Source organism: Thunnus thynnus, chromosome 12, assembly GCF_963924715.1.
Source record: "Thunnus thynnus chromosome 12, fThuThy2.1, whole genome shotgun sequence".
Taxonomy (NCBI): Eukaryota; Metazoa; Chordata; class Actinopteri; order Scombriformes; family Scombridae; genus Thunnus; species Thunnus thynnus.
Window position 1 is genome coordinate 5,935,574 of NC_089528.1, and position 20,953 is coordinate 5,956,526.

Below are 20,953 nucleotides of genomic sequence, written 5' to 3' on the forward strand. Positions count from 1 at the left end.
TAAAGAATGAAGACACAATGTCAAATACATTGTATTTCCTTTGGCTGCTATACAATTAAAGTGTTTTTGAATGGATTTTATATGAAGCAGCAGCAGAAGGATGTTCCATTCGCTCTGACACGGTGTAAAGAGAGTGAATAGTGAGGTTGTTATTATATGCACTGGATTACATGAATGGATCATTTCCCTGTGAATCCCTCATGCTTAGGTAGGTGATCTGAATCCAACACAGGAATGGCGGACTCTGCCACTATCAATAAAAACTGCTATAGAGAGATAATTGCTGAATATAAATGCATTGAATGGCTATTGCTCATTTGAATTAAAGCCACTATGTGATTTATGTTATGTGATAAGAGCAACTTTCAAATAATTCTGATGTCATAAGTGGCGTGTATCGCTGCCTGCCACAATGTATTTTATATATTACCACTAAGGGGCGCCACAGTTTAGAATATTTCAACTCCTTCACCAAGTGACTTTAATGTGTCTTAGCACACTATAAACTTTGCTTTTTGTGTCAACAAAAACACTTGTGTGTTGTGTTTATCCTACAATCTACAAAATCCTTAGTTACTGTAGAGTAATTAAAGGAGACCTGTTATGCTCATTTCCAGTTCTATAATTATATTCTGGGACTCCACTAGAGTAGCTTTCTATGATTCACAGTTCAAAAAACTCCTTATTTATCTTATACTGGCCCTTTATGCAGCCCCTCAGTTCAGTCTCTGTCTCTTTAAGGCCCCCTTCCTCTCCCTCTCTGTTCTGATCGGTCAGCTTTCTGGAAGCCTGCCAAGGGGCACTTATGTCCAAGACATGTTAAGTTACTGCTGATGCAAACCCAACATTTCCTGCTTTACTGCCTCATATTAAAAGCTTTTAAATGATATGAAAAGAAAAAAATGGGAGACTTTTATTGTGAAGAATTTACATGAAGTTAAATGTGTTCCTCGCCAAATAAGCAGAGCTTCGTTAGCAGTGCTAAAAAGTGTTCAACATAACAACATATGGAGATATTTGGAGCTCTTTGCTCTGCAGATCAGTTAGAAATAATGCAGGGAGGTATAGTACAAGCAGAAACAGCCACAATGATGATGATGTTTGATGAAGAGCTGCAGATGACCAGCACACCTCCGACAATTAAACAACTTATTTTACTTTGCCCTGCTGTGTAATGGAAAAACACTCACAGTGTGGCAGCTCGACTCGAGTCATGGCACGGCATGACTACCCCCAAAACAATGGAAAAATGCCATAATGTTAGTGGAGCAGAGCAGTGATCTGACACGCTGCGTGTGAAGCAGATGACCATATAAAGAAATCCGTCACCAGCCGACATTGACTCAGGCTAAAGTAGAAAAAAACGTTGGAAACCGAGCGTTCAGAGCAGTCTGAAGCCAGTGCTTTTTACCAACAGGGATTACTTCTACAGACGTTTACCTCATTATTTGACAATTTGGCCAGGTTTAATATGAACATCTGACATTGTAACATTATATATATATGACTGAAAATAAGGAAAAGCAATAGGTCCACTTTAAATATTTCTCCTGATTGATTTTGCGGTATTTGCCTCTAGTGAGCCAAAGAGTAGTCAAATATAGTAGGTCAAATAGAGTTTAAGTTAGAAGTTCATGACCACAATATCTTTCCACATGTATTTATAGTTCTTAGGGAAACATTGAGTTCATTTCCAAGTGAAGTTTTTACATAGTTTACTAACCACTGACTAAATGTGTGGGGTGTGGCACTGATCCTTATTTTGACCAAGTTAATTCTGGGTAATTTCAGAGTGAGGGGTTAGAGTTAGGGTTATAGCTGAAGTAAGTCTTTGACCTAATATTAAGGGTTATCAAGTAGAATTAGAATCTGGGTAACAGTATGGATCTATCAGCAGATGGTTGTATATGCTAATAGTAAAAAGATGATTTATTCCATGTTGCATTTAAATTGTAGGAGTTTGTGATGTAGTGACTGAGATTTTCTCTGTACGCACATATATACACACACACACACACACCGGATGCTCTCTACACATGCTGACACTTATCTCACAGACAGCCTGCCAGAAGGGAAACCACACGCACATCTCAGAGAGGAAGAGCAAGGTGGAGAGGAAGAAACGAAGAGGGGTTGAAAAGAGAGCTGGAGAAGCAAAGTTTGGGGCAGAGAGAGAAAAGAAGGAAAGAGTGAGACAAAGATCAACTGCTAGGAAAGGAGAGAGAGAGAATGAAACAAAAGAGGATAAAAAAAGGGTAAGAGGCCCAAGGACGAAGCCTCTTCAAACAGTTTTCGTGTATTTAGGCTGAGTGAGCAGTTACACATGCCCTTTTAATCCCAGCATCAGCGGGGCTCCTGCGCTCTCTATCCTGTCTGGCAGCTCATTCATCTCTCTGAGCTGAGGCCTCGTCTCTGCTGCACACTCCTTATATTTTCTATACAGACAGAGCCCTTACATGCTATTATGTAAGCATGACACAGAAGAAACATACTCTGCAGCTGCATCAAAAGTTCAGTCTTTGGAGACATGGGAAAGATTTAAATGTTGTAAAGTCTGTTGCTCAAGTTCTGTCAAGTTTCTATTATCACTGAAGTCTGCATTTTTTCCATAGATTTTGTCATTAGTATTCTGATTGTCAAGATGTCTGCAGGCAATGTCCTAATAATTCATTTCCTGGCCTTTTTATCTGTAAATGCAACTTGAATAAAATCTCATGATATTTCATATTTTTTCTATTCTGTGTGGCTACTACATGCTTTGATGCTGCAGGTGGATGAAGTATGTGTTTTGGCCACTAGGTGGAGATATTAATTCAGATAAATGATGGCTTATTAGCCCTGTGAAGAAGTGTTTATTGTCAGTCTGGCACCAGTGGAAGTTCTGTATTGATAATGCAGGCTCTCATCTCCAAGGGGAGTCGTCTAATTGAATTACCAGCTGCAGGAAATGCAGCAGCTGCCAGCTGAGACATTGTTGGTGCTGCTGATATGATGTTGGTACAGCAGATTCATCACACTTCATTGCTGAAGACCCACACGACAGGGTTAAGTTTTGTAGAATGTTCTTGATTGTGAAAACAGTTTATCACTCACAATCAACAGCAGATACTGTATTGTTAATATTATTGTTAATATTATTGTGTGTATGTATGTATGTATGTATGTATGTATGTATGTATGTATGTGTGTGTGTGCGTGTGTGTGTGTGTGTGTGTAGGTTCCGGCTGTGGGCAGTAGACAACACAGGACGCCGCTCCAGTCCAAGTGAGGTCACCATCAAAACTCCGTGTCCAACTGTGGATGACGTCAAAGCACAAGGTGAGGAAAGAGACACAGACTGAAGGCAGAAAGATGAATCATCTTTCAGGCTGATCACAGGTGGCTTACAGAGATGAGTTTCATTTTCCAACACTGTACACATGCTGAAGGTGATAGTGCTACTAAAATAAAAGCATTTAAATTGTGTCACATTTAATGTAAAGGCTTTGTGTACTTTAATATGGGTTTGTTAAGTGGTTTAAAGGATTAATAGTCAGTCAGAGATGTTGTATTCAAGGGAAAACGTGTGAGGTTCATCTTCTTCTCTTCTCTTCTAGTAACCAAATATAATGTAGCTACAGCTGATTGACAGAACAAACATCTTTTTGTGTTTGCAATTTGTAAAACTTGACCTCAGAAAACAAATGTTCAGATCAGTTCATAGAGTGAGTCAAAGAGTCACATATAGAAAGCTTTCATGTCTGCATCAGGACTGGTATTGGACACTGTGCTCTACAGTTCGACGAGGATATTGACTATAAAATATGTTAATCCACGTGGTTCAAAAATTCAGCCTGCTGCTGATTTGAATCAGCCATTGCAAAAATGCGCCAGCCAGTGAAGTGTGATACCACTGGGCTTATGCTGTTGATTTGAATGCCTGGAAACACATGAATGGTGTGAAATACAATACTTCTAGTGTACTGGCTCTGTTTTGAACAGACTTTATTGGCATCATCATGCAGAACAGGTGGATAAATTCCTAACCTGACAAGCCATGAAAAGCTTCTCCAACCACTTTGTATTTTAGAGGGAAATATTAATGATTTATTAATTTTAAAATGGTATTAATACCAAGATATGCATGTAAAATGACATCTGCCTTATTAATCTAAAATGTAAAATGGTGCTATAGTAAAACAAGGAAAGAGCATCACATGTCTACTAATGGAGACTCAATAAATTTGTCCTATTTGTCTAAAGAAATTCTGCTGTAGAGTATGTGCTGGACAGAAAAGTTCTCCACCCAAAAGGAAGTAGCACATCAAACATAAACAGTGTCTCCAAAACGGAAGTGACATAGTTCAGTGTCCAGAGAAAGCTGAGTCACCCCCTTATCTCCTTTGATCTTCACCCTAGCAATTGAACCTTTTGCTGAGTGAATCCGTTTTGATCCTCTGATTCATGGTTATGATACAGAAAAATCTATAAATAAAATATTATTATATGCCGATGATGTTCTGTTATACATCACTCAGCCACAATTACTATTCCGAAGATACCAGAAAAAATCAATTCATTTGGGACATTCACTGGATATAGGATAAATTGGAGTAAAAGTGAGCTAATGCCCATACGTGTACAGAATATTTCTGGGTTACATAGCCTTATTTTTAGCATATCTCCAGGGAACTTTGCACATTTAGGAATTCAGATTACACAGTGCCACACCTCTTTATTCAAGACCAGTTTCCCTTATCTAAATTACAATCAAATATACAGTTTTGGAGATTGCGTCCAATATCATTACTTATCAGAATTAACACTGTAAAATGGCCTTTTTGCCCCATTGTTGTATCTATTTCAGAAAATCCCAGTGTTTCTTGTTAAATCCTTCTTAAAACAATTAGACTCAATTGTAATCCATTTTTTATGGAACTACAAAAAACAGAACTGGCAAGAAACACCTTTGCAAATCTAGAAGGGAAAGGGGCTTGGCTTTTCCAAATTTTTTATCATATTATTGGGCTTCAAACATTAGGATTATGACATACTGGCTAGATGACACAGTATCTCCGCCAAACTGACTTGAAATGGAACAAGAGGCATGTCAACCTTACTCTATAGGTTCCATCCTTCTGTCATCTTACAACATTGAAAAATCTTTATCTAATTGCAATGTAGTGATTCACAGTACCCTGTGCAGTACACCAACATTAGACCTCCATCCTCTCTCTTCTCTTGAGGATCACTTGATATCAAGTATCACCAATCGACCAGTTTGGTAAACATAAGCAAGCTGTTTGCTGATTTTTAACATCCCTTGTTACTGGTCATTGAAGTTCCAATTTTTCATACAGTCATTTGCAGATGCCATGAGACTGCATGAAGTTTTTCAGTGTTGACCTATGACAGTTTTTGCCCTTCCAGAAATCGCAGATAAGATCTATAATCTGTTCAACGGCTACACCAGTGGGAAGGAGCAGCAGACGGCCTATAACACTCTGATGGACCTGGGTGCTCCCACGCTGCACCGAGTGCTCTACCACTACAACCAGCGCTACGAGAGCTTCGGAGAATTCACCTGGAGGTGTGAGGACGAGCTAGGTCCCAGGTACAGTCATCATTTAACTCCTTTCTTTTAATTTTGTACTGCCTTGAGAATAAAATGAAAATATCAGAGTTCTCAAATCAAGGTAAAGAAGAAAGGTGTTTTTTATGGAGAAGGAATGCCCACCTTAGAGGCATCTTTTGCTTTGATACTAACTGAGGAAGGAAAATGACAAAATGGTGAGGCTGTAAAACAATTGGAATTCAGTTTGTAGTTCAGAAGTGCCCATGTTTCTGATATGTAACCTCAGATCACAAATATGCATTCCTTCAAGCAAATTGATCATCAACTTGAACTTGATGGCCAATTTATCAAAAGACCCAACAGTATACAAAGCCCTGTAGGTCTGTCCTGAGTCAGACTCTTACAGAATACCAAAAGACTGAGCCATTTTAATAATGTGTAGACTGTGTTCACTGTAATCAGTCTCTGAAATTGTAGAAATGTGTGTGTGTGTGTGTGAATGTGAGTGTGTGCCTACTCGATTCATGAGTTGCCCTCCCACCAACAAAGTGCAATCCGTCGTACCGAACTTGTGCAATTGACATTGACGTCTTTGAACAATAACAGTTCAAAGACGTCTGCAAGATTGGCTGCAAGATTGAAGAAAAGTGGCAACCAGACAAGAGTCTGGGTTGGATCAGAGTTTGGTGTGAACACCACTTTCAAGTGCAGTTTAAGCAGACAGTCTTTTCAAAAATGAAATAGTCACCAGCAATTTCAAATATGCTAGAAAACCCAGACACTCATTTAACTGTATACAGTCCATAAAAATCACACATCTGGTAGATTTGGACTAGACTAAAATTACAGATATGCTCAAGTTGTGATTGCATTACCCCCCACTGCACATGTGAAACTCTAATAAAATCATAGTTTGAATCACTAAAGCTATATCCAAGGTTGAAAGTATAAAGCTGAAAGAAATTCCATATTTTTCTTATTGTCAACAAATCCCATGAAAAGACCAATACTATCAAGTATTGTGTGTGTATCCAAAGCTTGATATAGCTTATTCCTCTGTCACAGAGGGTTTCATTATCTTCAAAAACTATTTAAAACACATCATTGAGCCACACTGTTGCACTGGGTGACATGCTCCTTCACTGCAATGAACATGGCTACTGTGGTTACACACCGTCCTGCTGCCAGAAATACTCATTAGTGCACCAAATATGTATACATCCACAGCTGAAAATAGTACCCAACATATGCACGAGTTGCACTCCTATTGGAGTGATGTTTGATAAAAAACTACAGTGCCCAGCTGCTTTAGAATATTATTATAACTTTTTTTAAAAAAAAGAAAGTATAGATTTATGACCTGTTTTTAAAGATTTGTCTTCATAAGAAGGAATGGGCTTGTGGCTCAGGGCCACAGACAGGGGAAGGAAGTCGGGAAGTATTGGGAGACAGACTTGTTGCTGGTTTTAGTCTTTTTATGATGATTTGTTAACACTAACATTGCCAGCGTTATACCTTAGCAGTCTGTGAAAAATCAACTGATGCAAAGGATTCTGGAAAAAAAAAAAAACGTATAGGGAATTAAATCCTGGCTCAACTTCTTCTATAGTACCACGTCTTCCAGCAACTGCCTGCTCTCGAAAATGTCAAAATAGAGGATAAATGTTTCCTGTCATGACAACTTTCCAAAGTTGTAAAACCCTGTCTTATACTACTCTGCATTGTTTTGTCATCTGATAAGCCTTCAAACTCACAGATGTATAACTCAAACTGGCCTTCCGAGATCTTATCTTCTTGATAGTAGATGAAGCAAAATGCCCTCACCTGGGCAGCCACTTGTGTTTGTTTTAGCTTTGTGCCATTTTCACAAAACATTCTATCCTGTTCCCGCCTTTTGTACAAAAACAAAATTCTCCATTCCTAATAAAGAATAATACATACACAGGACAAGAGGGCAGCCCTTCTTCATAAAACCCAAACAATCTATACAAAACCAAAACAAAGGTAATCCTACCTAACCAAAGCATTTCCTTTGCACATTTTTCAAAGTTAAAATTTGTTCCAAAGCCACAGTTTTTGTTCCCAGCAGAATTATAAACACATCCTACAGTGGCCCTCACAGCCAAATCTCCATGGTATCAGTCCACTCAATGCTCTGTGGCGTCCGACTTTTGTTTTGTTTCTCAAAGGTGGGCAGATGTTCCGCTCCCAGCATCCAAAGTGCTGTCTTTGATTGTAGGCAGTTGTTTGTGTGAATTAGAGTTACGGGGGAAATTCATTCAAACTGACTGGGAAGTGAGCTTAACATCCGTGACATCACCAGGGCCATTTAGTAACAAGCAACCAGGGAGGGCCCCAAATTTCCCCCCAAACTACGGATAAGTACCCATAATGTAAAATTGTAGCTTAATGTTTTATAAACAGAGCCATGTGTCTGATATAAAATATACTTATAAACGGCAGTCTGTGGTACATGCTTTCACTTTGGCAGGTGAAACTGATTAGCCGAGGCTCCCTTAATTCTCTCTGTTTCTCTCTCTGTCTGTTGGTTCACCCACCCTAAATGAAAGGTTGTTTTTAATAGGGCCCATGCTGGAAAGAGTTGATGTAATTGAGGGAGTTGCTTCTGAAGTGTTCCATTAAAATACACTTAGATTAACAGTCCCCCAATTTAGTTAAAGGGAGGGGTGATTAATGTTAATAAAGGCACCTCAGAGCTGGAAAACCAGTAGAGAATTGCATTAAAGGTGAAGCCTGGCAACAAGGGAAGGAAGTATAAACATTTTGTTTAGCCAAGTCATCAAATGAACATTAGACTTTCCTATGTATCTGGTTCAGTGTGAGGAAAGAGCTTCTTTACTGAACCTGAGGCAGAGTTCTCTGTTGTTAGCAGGCAGCGAGGTTAATGGCCTTACAGCTCCACCGCTGTGTGTCTGAGTGTGCTGACAACTTCCCCGCGGCGTCAAGACGTTTGTTTCTCTGACGTTATTTGACCGTTGGGGAAAACAAATGCAGCAGATAAATGGTTGTACTGACGCCAGTCCAAAAATACTACTGATATCATTTTTATCAAACCAAAATAATGGGCATGCAGAGTTTCTGACTTTTCAAGCATCCAGTGTTGATGTTGGCCCATGTCTTGTAAAAGCACCTAAGATCATCTTGATCATTGTCATTCAGTTGAACAGAGGCTGACCAGAACAGTGGGGGAAATTAACATGTGATCCAGATTTGTCTTAGCATGAATCAACATCATGGTCATATTAGGATAAAGATTATATTTCTGCTTTAATCAGAAGTATCAATCAAGTGCCTTACACCTAACCTCACCTGCCTAACAGGAGTCCCACCACAGACACCTAGTGCGGAGGTTCTGATTTATAGTTCAGTGTCAGATTTCCCTTTTTAATATTAACACCACAACACCAAAAGAATATACTGTATCATATATGATCGAGCCATATCGTGCTTTAGTTAGATTCCCTACAGTGACTGTGTTTACATTGTTTCATTCACTTTGTCATAGAAGTAATGGTGGGAAAGTCCACCTTTATATGTATTCACTAAATGTGTGTCACTGAAAAGGAGAAGCTATCAGAGATTTTTTAAAACACATTGCATGTTTTATCCACTCTAAACAATCTACCGGCATAAGAACCTTGTAGGAGAAAACTCAAGTAGCCCATGCTGACCAATCCCAGTCTTCCTGTCCACATATGGTGTCTCTGTAGGTGCTGTAGCTACAAGGTGTAGTTAGATTTTGAAAGACGCAGCCTGTCAGTTACGGTGTAGCTTCAGCACATACGTATAGATATCCTTTAACGCAGAGGTATAAATCCAGCTAAAATTGACAAATGATAAAAATATTGTCAGACATGGTCACGGGCACCCTGGAGCTGATTCCAGCTGACATTGAGCAAGAGACAGGGTACAACCTGGATAGGTCAATCACAGGCCTGACATATAGAGATAGACAACACATGTTCATGTCTTTGGTCTGTGGGAGGAACCCAAAGGAGACCCACACAGGCATGCGGAGAACATGCAAACTCCACACATAAAGCTCCCAGCCGGTCAACACTAGAAAGTCCTTGTTCTCCATAACTGCCTCTGTAAGTCCCTTTTGTTAGCGGCTTGATCTTAAATCACTATGTCTTTGGCCTCTTGAGAGAGAATATACGTCTCCCACCCAAACAACACAGATCCGTGGTACCGCCGACAGTAAACAGCAGAGCAGACAGGCTCCCCTCTAGCACACACACATAGACCACATACTGTACATGTACAGACCACAGACACAATACTTTACTGATGCACACACACACACACACACAGTCTCATCTTCCCAAATCAGCTCAACTTGTTATGAGGAGAATTCCCCAGTTTCCCTGTCACAAACAATGAGGACTGAATAAACTTGATTTTCATTAGCTAGTCAAAATACAGATAATAAGAACCCTGCTCAGGCTCTGACTCAATGTAAACTCATATCAGCCAAGTAAGCAATATCTGGAAACAAATGACAGGACCATTTGGCATCCTCTGGAGGACATTTTTGTTGCCTTTTTCATGCAACATCGCGTGACGTTTTAACTAAAACCATAAACTCACCGAAAGGCTGTCTCTCCAAGGCTTGACACTTCTTCTCCTGAGGGCCAGACCTTGTCATCGCCAGGGGAGTACCCATTATTTAAGGCACGCCGCTTGGCTGTTGACTTAGAAACGCTAGATGTTTTGGCTGGGCTGAAAGAAAATCCTCAATCCTCGCCATTTCAGTCCTGACCGTGTCCTTGGTTGGACTCCGTGCCCTTTGAGGAACTGCAAAATATTCAATTTTTTCTATTTCCTTTCTGTTTTTACATGACAGTCTCTCTAATCAGAGGAGTGCTTGTGATAATAAGTATTGTTATGGTTGGAATTTCTCTCAGGAAATCATAATCATAATCACAGCAGACTGTTTACTTTGCTCTCTGACTTTTTTTAGATGAGGAAAGGACAAAAATACACGCAGTGAAAGCAGAAGTGCCTTTCAGCTTCTCGTCCAACAGTGATTTATTGGTTTCTGCGATACTGAATAGTGAAGAGAAACATATAAATATTTACACACTGTGATATAAATTTCCAGTAAAAGTATCCCATTAACAGAACCAGAGCACTTTGTTATGAGTTTTAGATAACAATAAAAAGTACCTCATATGCCCTTACCAGGAGACGTCCAGGGTGCTACTGTTTCCTGTCAAATGCAGTATAAGGAGGTACTGGAATTGTCACAGTATTTTTAGTAGCTGATAATAATGCTTCAACTATGCAGTTCATCAAATTAGAATATTATAATTCTTCTCATGCTGAGCTGAGCTACAGAAAAGAATTCTAAAAGTGTATTAATTTGAAATGTGAAGGTTTAAAAAAACAAACACTTTGATATCTGTGGTAAATATGCTTTAAGTATGACAGTAGAGGAATGAGTCAATTCATGAAGAAAACTCTGACCCTGTCTTAGAAATGTTGTTAATATACTAGTTATTTTCAACGGCAAATACGTCTTTAGAGGAATGTAAAGATGCACTTTATGTTTTTGTTTGTCTTTTTTGGATGTTAGTGAAATGTCCCAACAAATATTGAATGCCATGAAATATTGGGAGAGATAGTCATGTCCCCCTCGTGATGAATTGTGATGATCTCTAAAGCCTCACTGTGCCACTAGCACACTGCACACTCTTTTTCTTGTTATCAATGAAATTTGGACATGTTCAATAAACATATCTGCAAAATATTCACTGACAACATATTTCATCATGTTGTGTTGCAACAAAAGTTGAGCAAGGTGAAACTTGGTCTAGGTCCACTAGGTCGACTCCGTGGCTGAAAGGGGCTGATATAGAGGAAATAGGGATACAGACGTGGACTGCAGAAACACACATGGTTCTGTTAACACAACAGAGGGTGTCTGCACATACTGTGTGGATGTGTTCACACATATTTGTCAGTGCGTCTCTGTCATAAATTTAGGACTTCACATGGACAGTCTGTGAGGACCTGTGCAGATGATGAAATGATGAAATTTACGACACACTCACCTTTGCCGACCCTGAAGGCTACACAGATGCAGAAACTATAAATTAACTGAGAAACCAAGTCCAAATTATAATCAGTTGAATCGAGTCTGGAGGTCCTGTTGTCACAGGGCTTTGGTCTGTGTGTAAGTATGTCCAATAGTGAAGTGGATCATAGCGGACTTTCTATAAGCTCTAATCATAATCATAAAAGAAACATGTGGTTTTTGAGGTGAGACGGAGGTGAAATGCAGGATAAAGGACATGTATTTTGTCTATTTTCAATGGTGGCCACTCATTTATCGGTGGCACATCATGCTGCTGCCTGTGTTGGCTCTCTTTTGAGTCTGATGAGGTTAACCACATTTTTAATATGGTCTAAGTATCCTCGGGTCTGTTTGGATTGGGGCGGACTGTGCTATGGCCTCATTTCTGAAAAATTTAATGCTTATTGGTTGCAAATAGGTTTTGCACAGGTATGTTTTCAAGTCCAAAATGAAAGACCTGAGAGAACGTGTGTGCATCATTTAAAGTAAAAATGTTTCTGGTGTCTTGTAGACTCGTAGAGTGTTTCTGAGTCTATTTTATGTGAAACAATCAATCAACTCAGTCAACTGAAGGAACATTTAATATTTTCAATGTAAATATAAGCATTTTTCAAATTTTCTATTTGATTAAAATGATTTAAACTGTGTGTTTACGTGTGTATGCTTCTACACCATACCATGTAATGTGTACCTTTCAATATGACCATGTGTGTATACAGTACATACAGTATATGTGGATGATTGTATTTGACACAAATCCATACAGAAGTTGCAAGTGTAACTTTTTTAAGGGGCACTCGAGTATCTTGAAGACCATTTTCCACTCCTATACATGCACTGGGATTTATGGTGACAACTGTTGCTATTTGGAACCTGTGAAACGTTCCTCTGCCTTCCTGAGACACGAAAGCATAACAAACCACATTTTTTTTCTTTATTCTAAGCAAATAAATATCCCAATTTCCTGAAACCACTGAAATCTGTGGCAAAATATTGGGAACATAAAGGGGTTTCAGAAAAATGATATGAATGACAGTATGGCAGCAAACTACCAACACAAGGGTTCTTGTCTGCAGACAGGCTGTCCGAGAAGACTGACATAATTAAAATGATTATTTCTTTCTCTCCAGCTTCCACGGCAGAGAACATAACCGGGGCTGTTATGGCTCTCTGGACATGCATTTGCAAAGGAGATGTTGTCCTGCTGAGCATCCAAATGTACATAACATTCAAAATATACTCTGATTCCAAAAACAATGTAATAACATATGCAAAATACTTATTAGCCAAACAACTGCAAGGAGGATGTTTCTTCTCATGTGTCTCTATATGTAAAATGGTTTGCAAATTAGAGAAGAATGCCAACAATAACATAGAAATATGTTTGACTCAAACTGTTTTGCCTCTTTGAATGGAATTAGGGCCTATTGAGGGGTACAAAATCCAGTCATTTTCCAGAAATAACACGAACATTCAGCGGAAATATGGTGATGTGCTATATGTTTACAGAACAGCAGTTGATTTGGAGTGAGTCTAAGACAGGAGATGAAATACTGTACAGGCATCCACAGGCCACACAGTGTCTGTATTATTACAATGTGTTAGCCAGCGCCAAGTTTAAGCTCAAATCTCCAAAGAATTGCAGCTTATCAACAGAATCAAAAATAAAAGAAGCCTTCTGGGTCATCACTCTGAATGGGTGTTTGACAAGAGGATATTAAGTTTACCACAGAGATTTGAACACTCAAGCTACTTCTAGTTGTATGTAGAAATGGTAATAGTCTTGGATTTATTTGGGATCATGGTCCTGATCCAGACTTAACTGCAAATCAATCTGGACTGGACTGGTCTCACTTACTACATTATGTAAGTATACTTGTGTTTGAGCAGTTTGTTAGTGTTTGGGTGTACAGTATGCGACACACATGGCAGACTTGGAGATTCAAATCTGTTAGTATGTGTGCGTCCATTACTGTGTCTGTGTTCACTCCAGATTGATCACAAGAAGCTTAACCTGCAAACATTAGCACAGATGCAGCCAGATGTTCTCAAACTTAAAGTCCCCCTTCACTCAAAAATCTGTTTTGCTTATTTGTACTCCTCTCGGATGTTTGAGCTTCATTGTACAGAATGATGTATGTGCAGAGTTTGTTTTCACATTCATCTGCTGAAGAGGGAAAGTTTCTCTGTGCTCACCTTAAATTTAAATTCAATGATTTGTAACATCATAACTAGTTTAGAGCCAATCATGGTCCAGTATACAACTCACACAAGTGTGATGTGAAAACTTGAAGCCTCCAGTGCACAAACATGGACAAGAATGGACTTTACAGTGAAGAAGGAGACATTTTGTGTCCAGCAGGAAAACTTTTGAAATGAACAATATTTACATATCCATAGATTCTGGGTTGAATGGAAGAGGGAGAGGTAGATGTCATTTTTAGAAGTAGACCAGAGATGAGAACTTCAAAGTTGGCACCTGATTCATCCTATGGAAGTTGTTCACTGTGAGCATATGACTAAAAAGTTGTTTTTTGTAGTTGAGGAAACAGTCCTATCACAAGGTGCATTTAGTACCTGTTCTGGAGATTTTGGTCATATCACATGACCTTCATCAGCAGATTGCGTTTGACCAGTTTTTTTTGATCAGTGACCGTTTTTTTTTTTTCAAAGTACTTTAAGGACTTCTCATCCCTGTGCGCTTAAAAGCTGATGTTCAATATTCATTCTTGACTTTGGAAGCAGCTGATGAAGTCCGTTTAGTAGGTCTTCAAAAGCTTCAGACTGCTGATGAAGGTCAAGAATGAACTCAATATGAACTTTATCATTATTTTGAGATCACCAGTCAGAATCTTGACTTCATCAACACATGGCAGCTGTCATCGTTACCTCCCATACCACCATCTCCCTTTCCAGTGTCATCTCTGTTTCCATCACTTTCACCTCTCCATCATCATTTTCATGACAACCACCATCACATCATCATCAGATCTGCCTCATGACTACCAGGTGAGTGTCTATGATGATTAGTGGAACGTGAATTCACTGCGGTTTGCTTCCACCTGCACATTTTGCACCGTAAACTGAATTAAGTTGACGCTTGCAGCAATGAAGCCGAATGCTTGCAGGAGGCTGATGTGCATAAAAACGGAAATCTAGACAATTAGAGCGATGAATAGGTAGAAACAAATGTTTATTCTGTCTGTATAGTCATTCATTTCCTTTAACTGGTGCATATTGAATGTGTAGCCTGGGTGCTCTGATGTGTCATCAGTTCATCAGTATAATGTGCTATGGCTCTGGTGACTTTGGTGCATCCAGCAGACTTGTGGCTTGGCAGAATGGGGACTCTGCACTGTAGAAGTGCTGGTTTGGCTGAAGGATGAGGAGAAACTGTGTGTGGAATGAACAAAATCTCCTCCTGCTGCCATTTTCTGACTTTAGACAAACACTGACAGGGTTTCTCTACAAAGGCCAAACGGGCTGCATCAGGCTTAATGGTTATTTATTGCGCTCAGTGTCCCTATGAGATGTATTTATGTGAACTCTGTGCATCATGTTACTAATGGAGATGATTTTTCAGCTGGGCTGGTTTGGCCAAAGGACAAGTTCAAGCATTTCATAGGAATCAAGCTGTCTCTCTTCTGCCTCTCCACAGTTTCACAGCCGTCCATTAGCCTGCTTTCCTCCACAGCACCAGCTCTTTACTTGCCATGGCCATTCATTTATTCATTCATTCACTTTTCCACTGTTTTATTTTCATCATTCCCACCCAGACCTTCAGCAGCCACTGTGTGTGCTTTGGGTCAAAGTTGGAATGTGTCAGTAACCGTGCACCTTACCCTTCAGACAGGAAGCAGTTTTGTGGATGGGTCGGTTTTAGGTTTTGTCATACGATGATGTCACTCTAAAACAACAGCAGAGCCACGGTGTGATTAATGGGCTGTAGACAGTCTAATGTATCTGAAGCCTGATGTGCATCAACACTGAGATTCCACTTTTCTTCAGATGCTTGGCAACAAGCATTTCCCACAGTTCACTGCATTTCACAGTCACTGGCTGGCTGCTTGATTCCTGTGATATCAACAACTCTCTAAATACTTTCTAAAGAACCAAGGTGGAGGGTTGGGCAGCGTTGAGCGAGATGTGCTTCTGTTTAAGATAAGATAACTTTATTGTCTGACAAGGCTCATCAACCAACAAGTAATGCACACTTAAAACCACATGTAAACACACACACGCACACACACACATGTAGAATATGACCAAAAGCACTGACAAGAACAGTATTAAACAAGTCAGAGTGCACTGCTTATTTTAATCTGTTCAGGGTTGTGATCGGATAGGAGAGTTTGGAGTAAACCAATTATTCTGCTGGTTGGATTATGCGGGAGAGTTTTGTTATGTGTTTGATAGTGAGGGCATTGTACCAGGATGAAATGTTGAAGGTGAGTATAGATTGATTTAGTGTCCTGTAAACTAGGGTTAAAATGTCCTTGCTGACATTAAAAGTCCTGAGCTTCCTCAGCAGGTGGAGGCGCTGCTGGGCTTTCTTGTACACAGAGTCAGTGTGCTGGGAAAAGGACAAGGAGGTGTCTATCTCTCCATCCGTACTTGTTCTACCAGCTGGCCTTCGATACTGAGAGGTTGGAAAAGAGGTGGTTGTTGTGAGTCTGGTTTCTGTCTGCTCCCACAGCACAGCTCCTTGGTCTTGGTGATGTTGAGCTCGAGGGAGCTTTTCCGAAATGTCCGGACCAGGTTGTTTACTGCCTGATGGTATTCAGACAGAGCATTGGTGCCAGTCAGGTGGGCCACTAGGGCCATGTCATCCGCACACTTTAAAAGTGTCATTCCTTCACTGCTGCAGGAGATGTTGTTGGTGTAAACAGAGAAGAGAATGGGGGATAAAATGCAGCCTTAGGGGAGCCCTGTGTTTAAAATCAACTGACTGGATTTAAAACCATTTACAAGCACCTGTTGTGGCCTTTCCTGTGAACAACTCTTAATCCATAAAACCAGTGTCAGGTTGACCTGAAGCTCAAAGATGTACTTTTCCTTAAGTTTAGCAATATTTTCTTTTCTCCTGTTCAACTTTGGTATTTGGATGACTTCTTGTGTACCAAAGGAGGAACAGGGGTGCAGTAGCAATCCAGTGGTTCACCAAAATCTTAAAAACGTTGATAACTGACCATTTATGGCAAATTATTAGATTTGGCAGAAAAAGGCTGAACTCTTTGAGGGAGTTCTTCTAAAAAAAAAAATTGAGCAGCATTGAAGATTTTGCTGGAGAGCTCATCTCAAACATGAACATTAAATCATAGTTAATTTAAAAGTGAGATCATCAGCAGAGTAATGGTGAACAGGTTATTACTGGGTTTTTTTATAAACTCTAATATCCAAGTCAGTGGTTAAAATGATCCAATAATCCAACAAACTGTTGTGCATCATGAGGCACAGAAAATATTGATTTATGTATCTACTTCCTCTTTGAGAGAGAGAGAGGTGTCAAGGTGATATGGGGGTATCAATGTGTGGTATGAGGGAGAAGGATGAAAACTTGCTGGCAGAGCGACTGTTTTATAAAGGGCAGCATCCAAAATTATCTTAAAACATCATAATAATATAACAACATTTATGGTTAATGTGCAGTACATAGGTTGAGAGAGCGGTTACAATTATCCCAACAACCTTTATTTGTCTCTGGAAAAACTGAAGAACTGGGCTCTTGCAGGTGAGGCACAGGGGTAATACTGGTTCTTTGCCGCAGTTTATTCATCACTTCATTTATCTCAAACCCAGTGTTGGTTGGGAAAGTGCTGGTCGACCTCCTTCTGATGCCAAACCTCTAATACTAACTGGGATTCATGTTAACCAGCTGTTCATATTTTCATCATTACCTGATGATATCAGCATATAATGAGCTTGACCATACACACAACACATGCAACCATTACCCCTTGCCCATGAGGAAAATACAGTAGACTGTATTGTACAGGTGATGTTTGTTGAGTCCACCTCCTGTCTGTCATTCATATTTTATATTTTGTTTCTGTTGAATTGGTTTTTGAATGCAAATCTCTCTCCAACTCATAACAGGTTTGTGGATGTCAGAAAGCTTTAAAAAGCAAACAGAAACACCTTTTAATCATCGTTTGTACCAACAGGAAGGCCGGTCTCATCCTCTCCCAGTTAGATGAACTGTCCCCGTGGTGTAAGGGTCTTCTTCAGGAGGCAAAGATCGGCCTTCGCAGGATGTCCCTCAAGTTCCTGTCCTGCCGTTACACTGACACCAAGGCCTTTGGGCTGAACTGGGCGAACATGGGCCAGGACGTCCACAAGGCCTGTGACGAGCAGACGCTCACTGTCATGTATAATGACTACGGTGAGCCCAAGGAGCTCTAATGATATTTTAAGGTTTCAGTTTGGATGCACTAAGGAGTATAAAGATTTGCCAAACTCAACAAAGAATCAAATAAAATGCAGGTTTTAAATTTATTTCTGCAAGATATGTGCATTTAAGGTGTCATAAACAAATCCTTTTTTTTTTTTTACTTTTATTTGAAGACTATAAATTTTTATTGTGAGATAAATTTTTCATATCAAAGGAAAACAAAAACAGGAGAACAAAATTTGACTCCTCCAGTCCACTGAGCTAATTTTATTTGAAATAACAGTCCACTTACATTATTCTTATCAGGTCTAAATAAAATCAAATGTTCAAACACAGCCTTCAGGCAGGAGCTGATCTCTCAAAGCAGATTCCTGATGGTACACCTCACTGCTTTATTCATCTTTCCTGTGCTTCTCTTGACCTATACACTAATAAAGTCCTGAGGCCAATGGTAGCAAACTTGACATATGCTTCACAGTTAAAGCACCTCTTCATGTTTTTCATCAGATTTTCATTAGTCTTGCTGTATGAGTGTAGTGGTGTATACAGTATTTTCTGAACAGATCAAAGCACTGCTGTAATTCTAAGGAAAAACATAATGGACAACTTTAACTGTGAAGCAGCTGCAGGTGCGTGATGTAAAAGAATAGTTGTTGTTGCTTCATTTAAGGTTGGCCTCTGTCAACATCTGGATATTTTAATGATTTTATTTACATTGGTGTTAATTGTGAACCTTTGGAAAGCAGGACTGGAAGACTTTGACCATCTGAGAACAAAAGTAGATCAGAACTCAACGAGACCCTCAGCCCTCAAGGCTGGGATTCTTCATCATTTCCTGTTTTATTTATGTTGAATGTGACCTGGTATGAAAAATTTATATCACAATTAAAGTAAATACATATAGGAAACAGCTGAACATATGGTAATTTACATTAGATGCACATGTTTTAGTGGAACTAAATGTAAAATAAAATTTAATTTCACTTTGTCTTTGTTGGACTTTGTTAAATCTTTCATAAAGAAACCTTACGTTGCAGAGTAGTCTAGACAGAAAACCTGGTATCATTTAGCTTCGTCATATTCAGTACGATATTAAAAGATCAGATCTTGGACATAAAGGGTTTCACGTCAGCTCTTTTGTGCCTGTTTAAATCCAAACTTAATCATGTCCTCAGATTTTTTACATCACCTTGTATGATGGCGAACACGTACAAACTGGAAACCGCTGATGTCAAAGAAGCAGCCAAAAAACTGCTAGTGATATTGATCGTGACTTTGTAGGCAGTCCATGTCCATGGACCCAGGAGATGCTGATTCTTTACAGTTAAAAATCATTGCAGTTTCAGTTTCACTGTTAATATTTTACTGGTTGACAGCTTCCGGTTCTTGTCAGACGCATTTGTCATGAATAAACGCAAAAACACTCAGCAGGTTAACACATCATGGGCTAATTGTCAAGTATCTCTACAGCTGTAAATGGTTTTGGTATTGGCTGCTTTATTGTGTGGCGTTGCTTATACTGAACATCAGTTGTCATCAAAGACATGTCATTTTTAACTCTCCTTTTACATTTTTTTTTTAGTGAAGTCAGTGTCATGACCTGGTTTTGTCATTTAAACACATTGAACACTTATTGCAGTGCAACATACACAAGGAATTGTCATGTAGCACCAGAAACAAAGCCAGTATTTTACAAACTGTCCATGTTTGTATGAGAAAGGTGAGGTAGCATGTAAAGCTAAAGAGATTAAGATGTTATTAGCAAGATAAAATGAACAAGATGTAGAAGACAGTCTGCTGCAAGTTATTTTAGTAGTACAGACATTCGAAACAAACGCTGTACATAGCATCATGATAAAGTTTTAGTGATATAACCTGCTGAATGTATTATTGATAGTTTATAAATGAAGCTGTTATAAAGGAGGTTTACTGAATAACAGCAGTCATTATCTCTACATATTGAATCAAACCTGCCAAAAGTATCTATAAAGTATTTCGCTTTATTATTTTATAGTTTCATATAGATTTTATCATTCCAAATCTAACCAATGAACGCTGTTAAAAGTGACAATTCTGTACCGAAAGCGCAAATTAACAGTGTCTGTTTTTGATTGCTTCTCTGTATGTTTAAACTTCATGCAATAATGTACATCTTTAGAGAGATCCTTCTGACATTCATTTGAACTAATACAGTGTGTTTTATTTGCCTTGATTTGTCACGTTCTGAAATGTTATTTTATTACTGTGCAGTGGCCATGTTGGAGATTGATGTCAAAGAAATGCAAATGTATATTAGTTGTTGATTTTTAACAAATCTCATATGTGAATACTAAACTGAACGCTTGTAGATTTTTGTATAGGCAGCAAAGTATTTCATAAATGCATCACATTATAGCACAGTACAGTGTTTTCCTCCTGTATATAAATGTACAACGGGTGATATTTTACAACATTTACGTGTGCTTTGGTAGATACACTATTGTCCTGTAATATCTGCTGTGTAGCTTAGTCGGATTAATCCACTAATGTACTGTTCTAATGCAAAGAGGAAAAGGTTTAACTTCCTTTTAATCTGATTTTGATCTAAAGATGGTTTGAAATTGGATTGGACTGTAAGTGATTGGTTGATTAATAGACTAAAGTTTCATTTTGTTGTACAAAAATGGTAAAATGACAAAATAATTGAATGGATTTGAACGTGAAATGAATGACCTCTTAACCTTTGAGAGAAATGTGAACCATCTACTATCTGCATGATATATTGTCTATACTGTATGTGGCTGTCATAAACTCAACTTTTTCACTTTGATCTTTGCTACTTCAAAGAACAATAAAGAATATATTATGAAACATGGCTGTATGAATATTCTTCTACTGCTGTTCTAAATCTACTAGACTATTATAGGAC

At 39.0% G+C, this 20,953-nt stretch overlaps 1 protein-coding gene across 3 annotated transcripts in view; it reads left to right on the forward strand.

Annotated features, from left to right (window-relative positions):
* Nucleotides 1-20,895, forward strand: part of astn1 (astrotactin 1) — a 394,147-nt gene extending 373,252 nt beyond the window's left edge. For all 3 annotated transcript variants that reach the window (XM_067604965.1, XM_067604966.1, XM_067604967.1), the window contains 3 exons: nucleotides 3,218-3,318; nucleotides 5,410-5,593; nucleotides 17,819-20,895. In XM_067604965.1, the coding sequence (XP_067461066.1) occupies nucleotides 3,218-3,318; nucleotides 5,410-5,593; nucleotides 17,819-18,056 (523 nt within the window). In that variant the 3' untranslated portion in view covers nucleotides 18,057-20,895. The remainder of the gene's footprint in view (nucleotides 1-3,217; nucleotides 3,319-5,409; nucleotides 5,594-17,818) is intronic.
* Nucleotides 20,896-20,953: the final 58 nt, after the last annotated feature.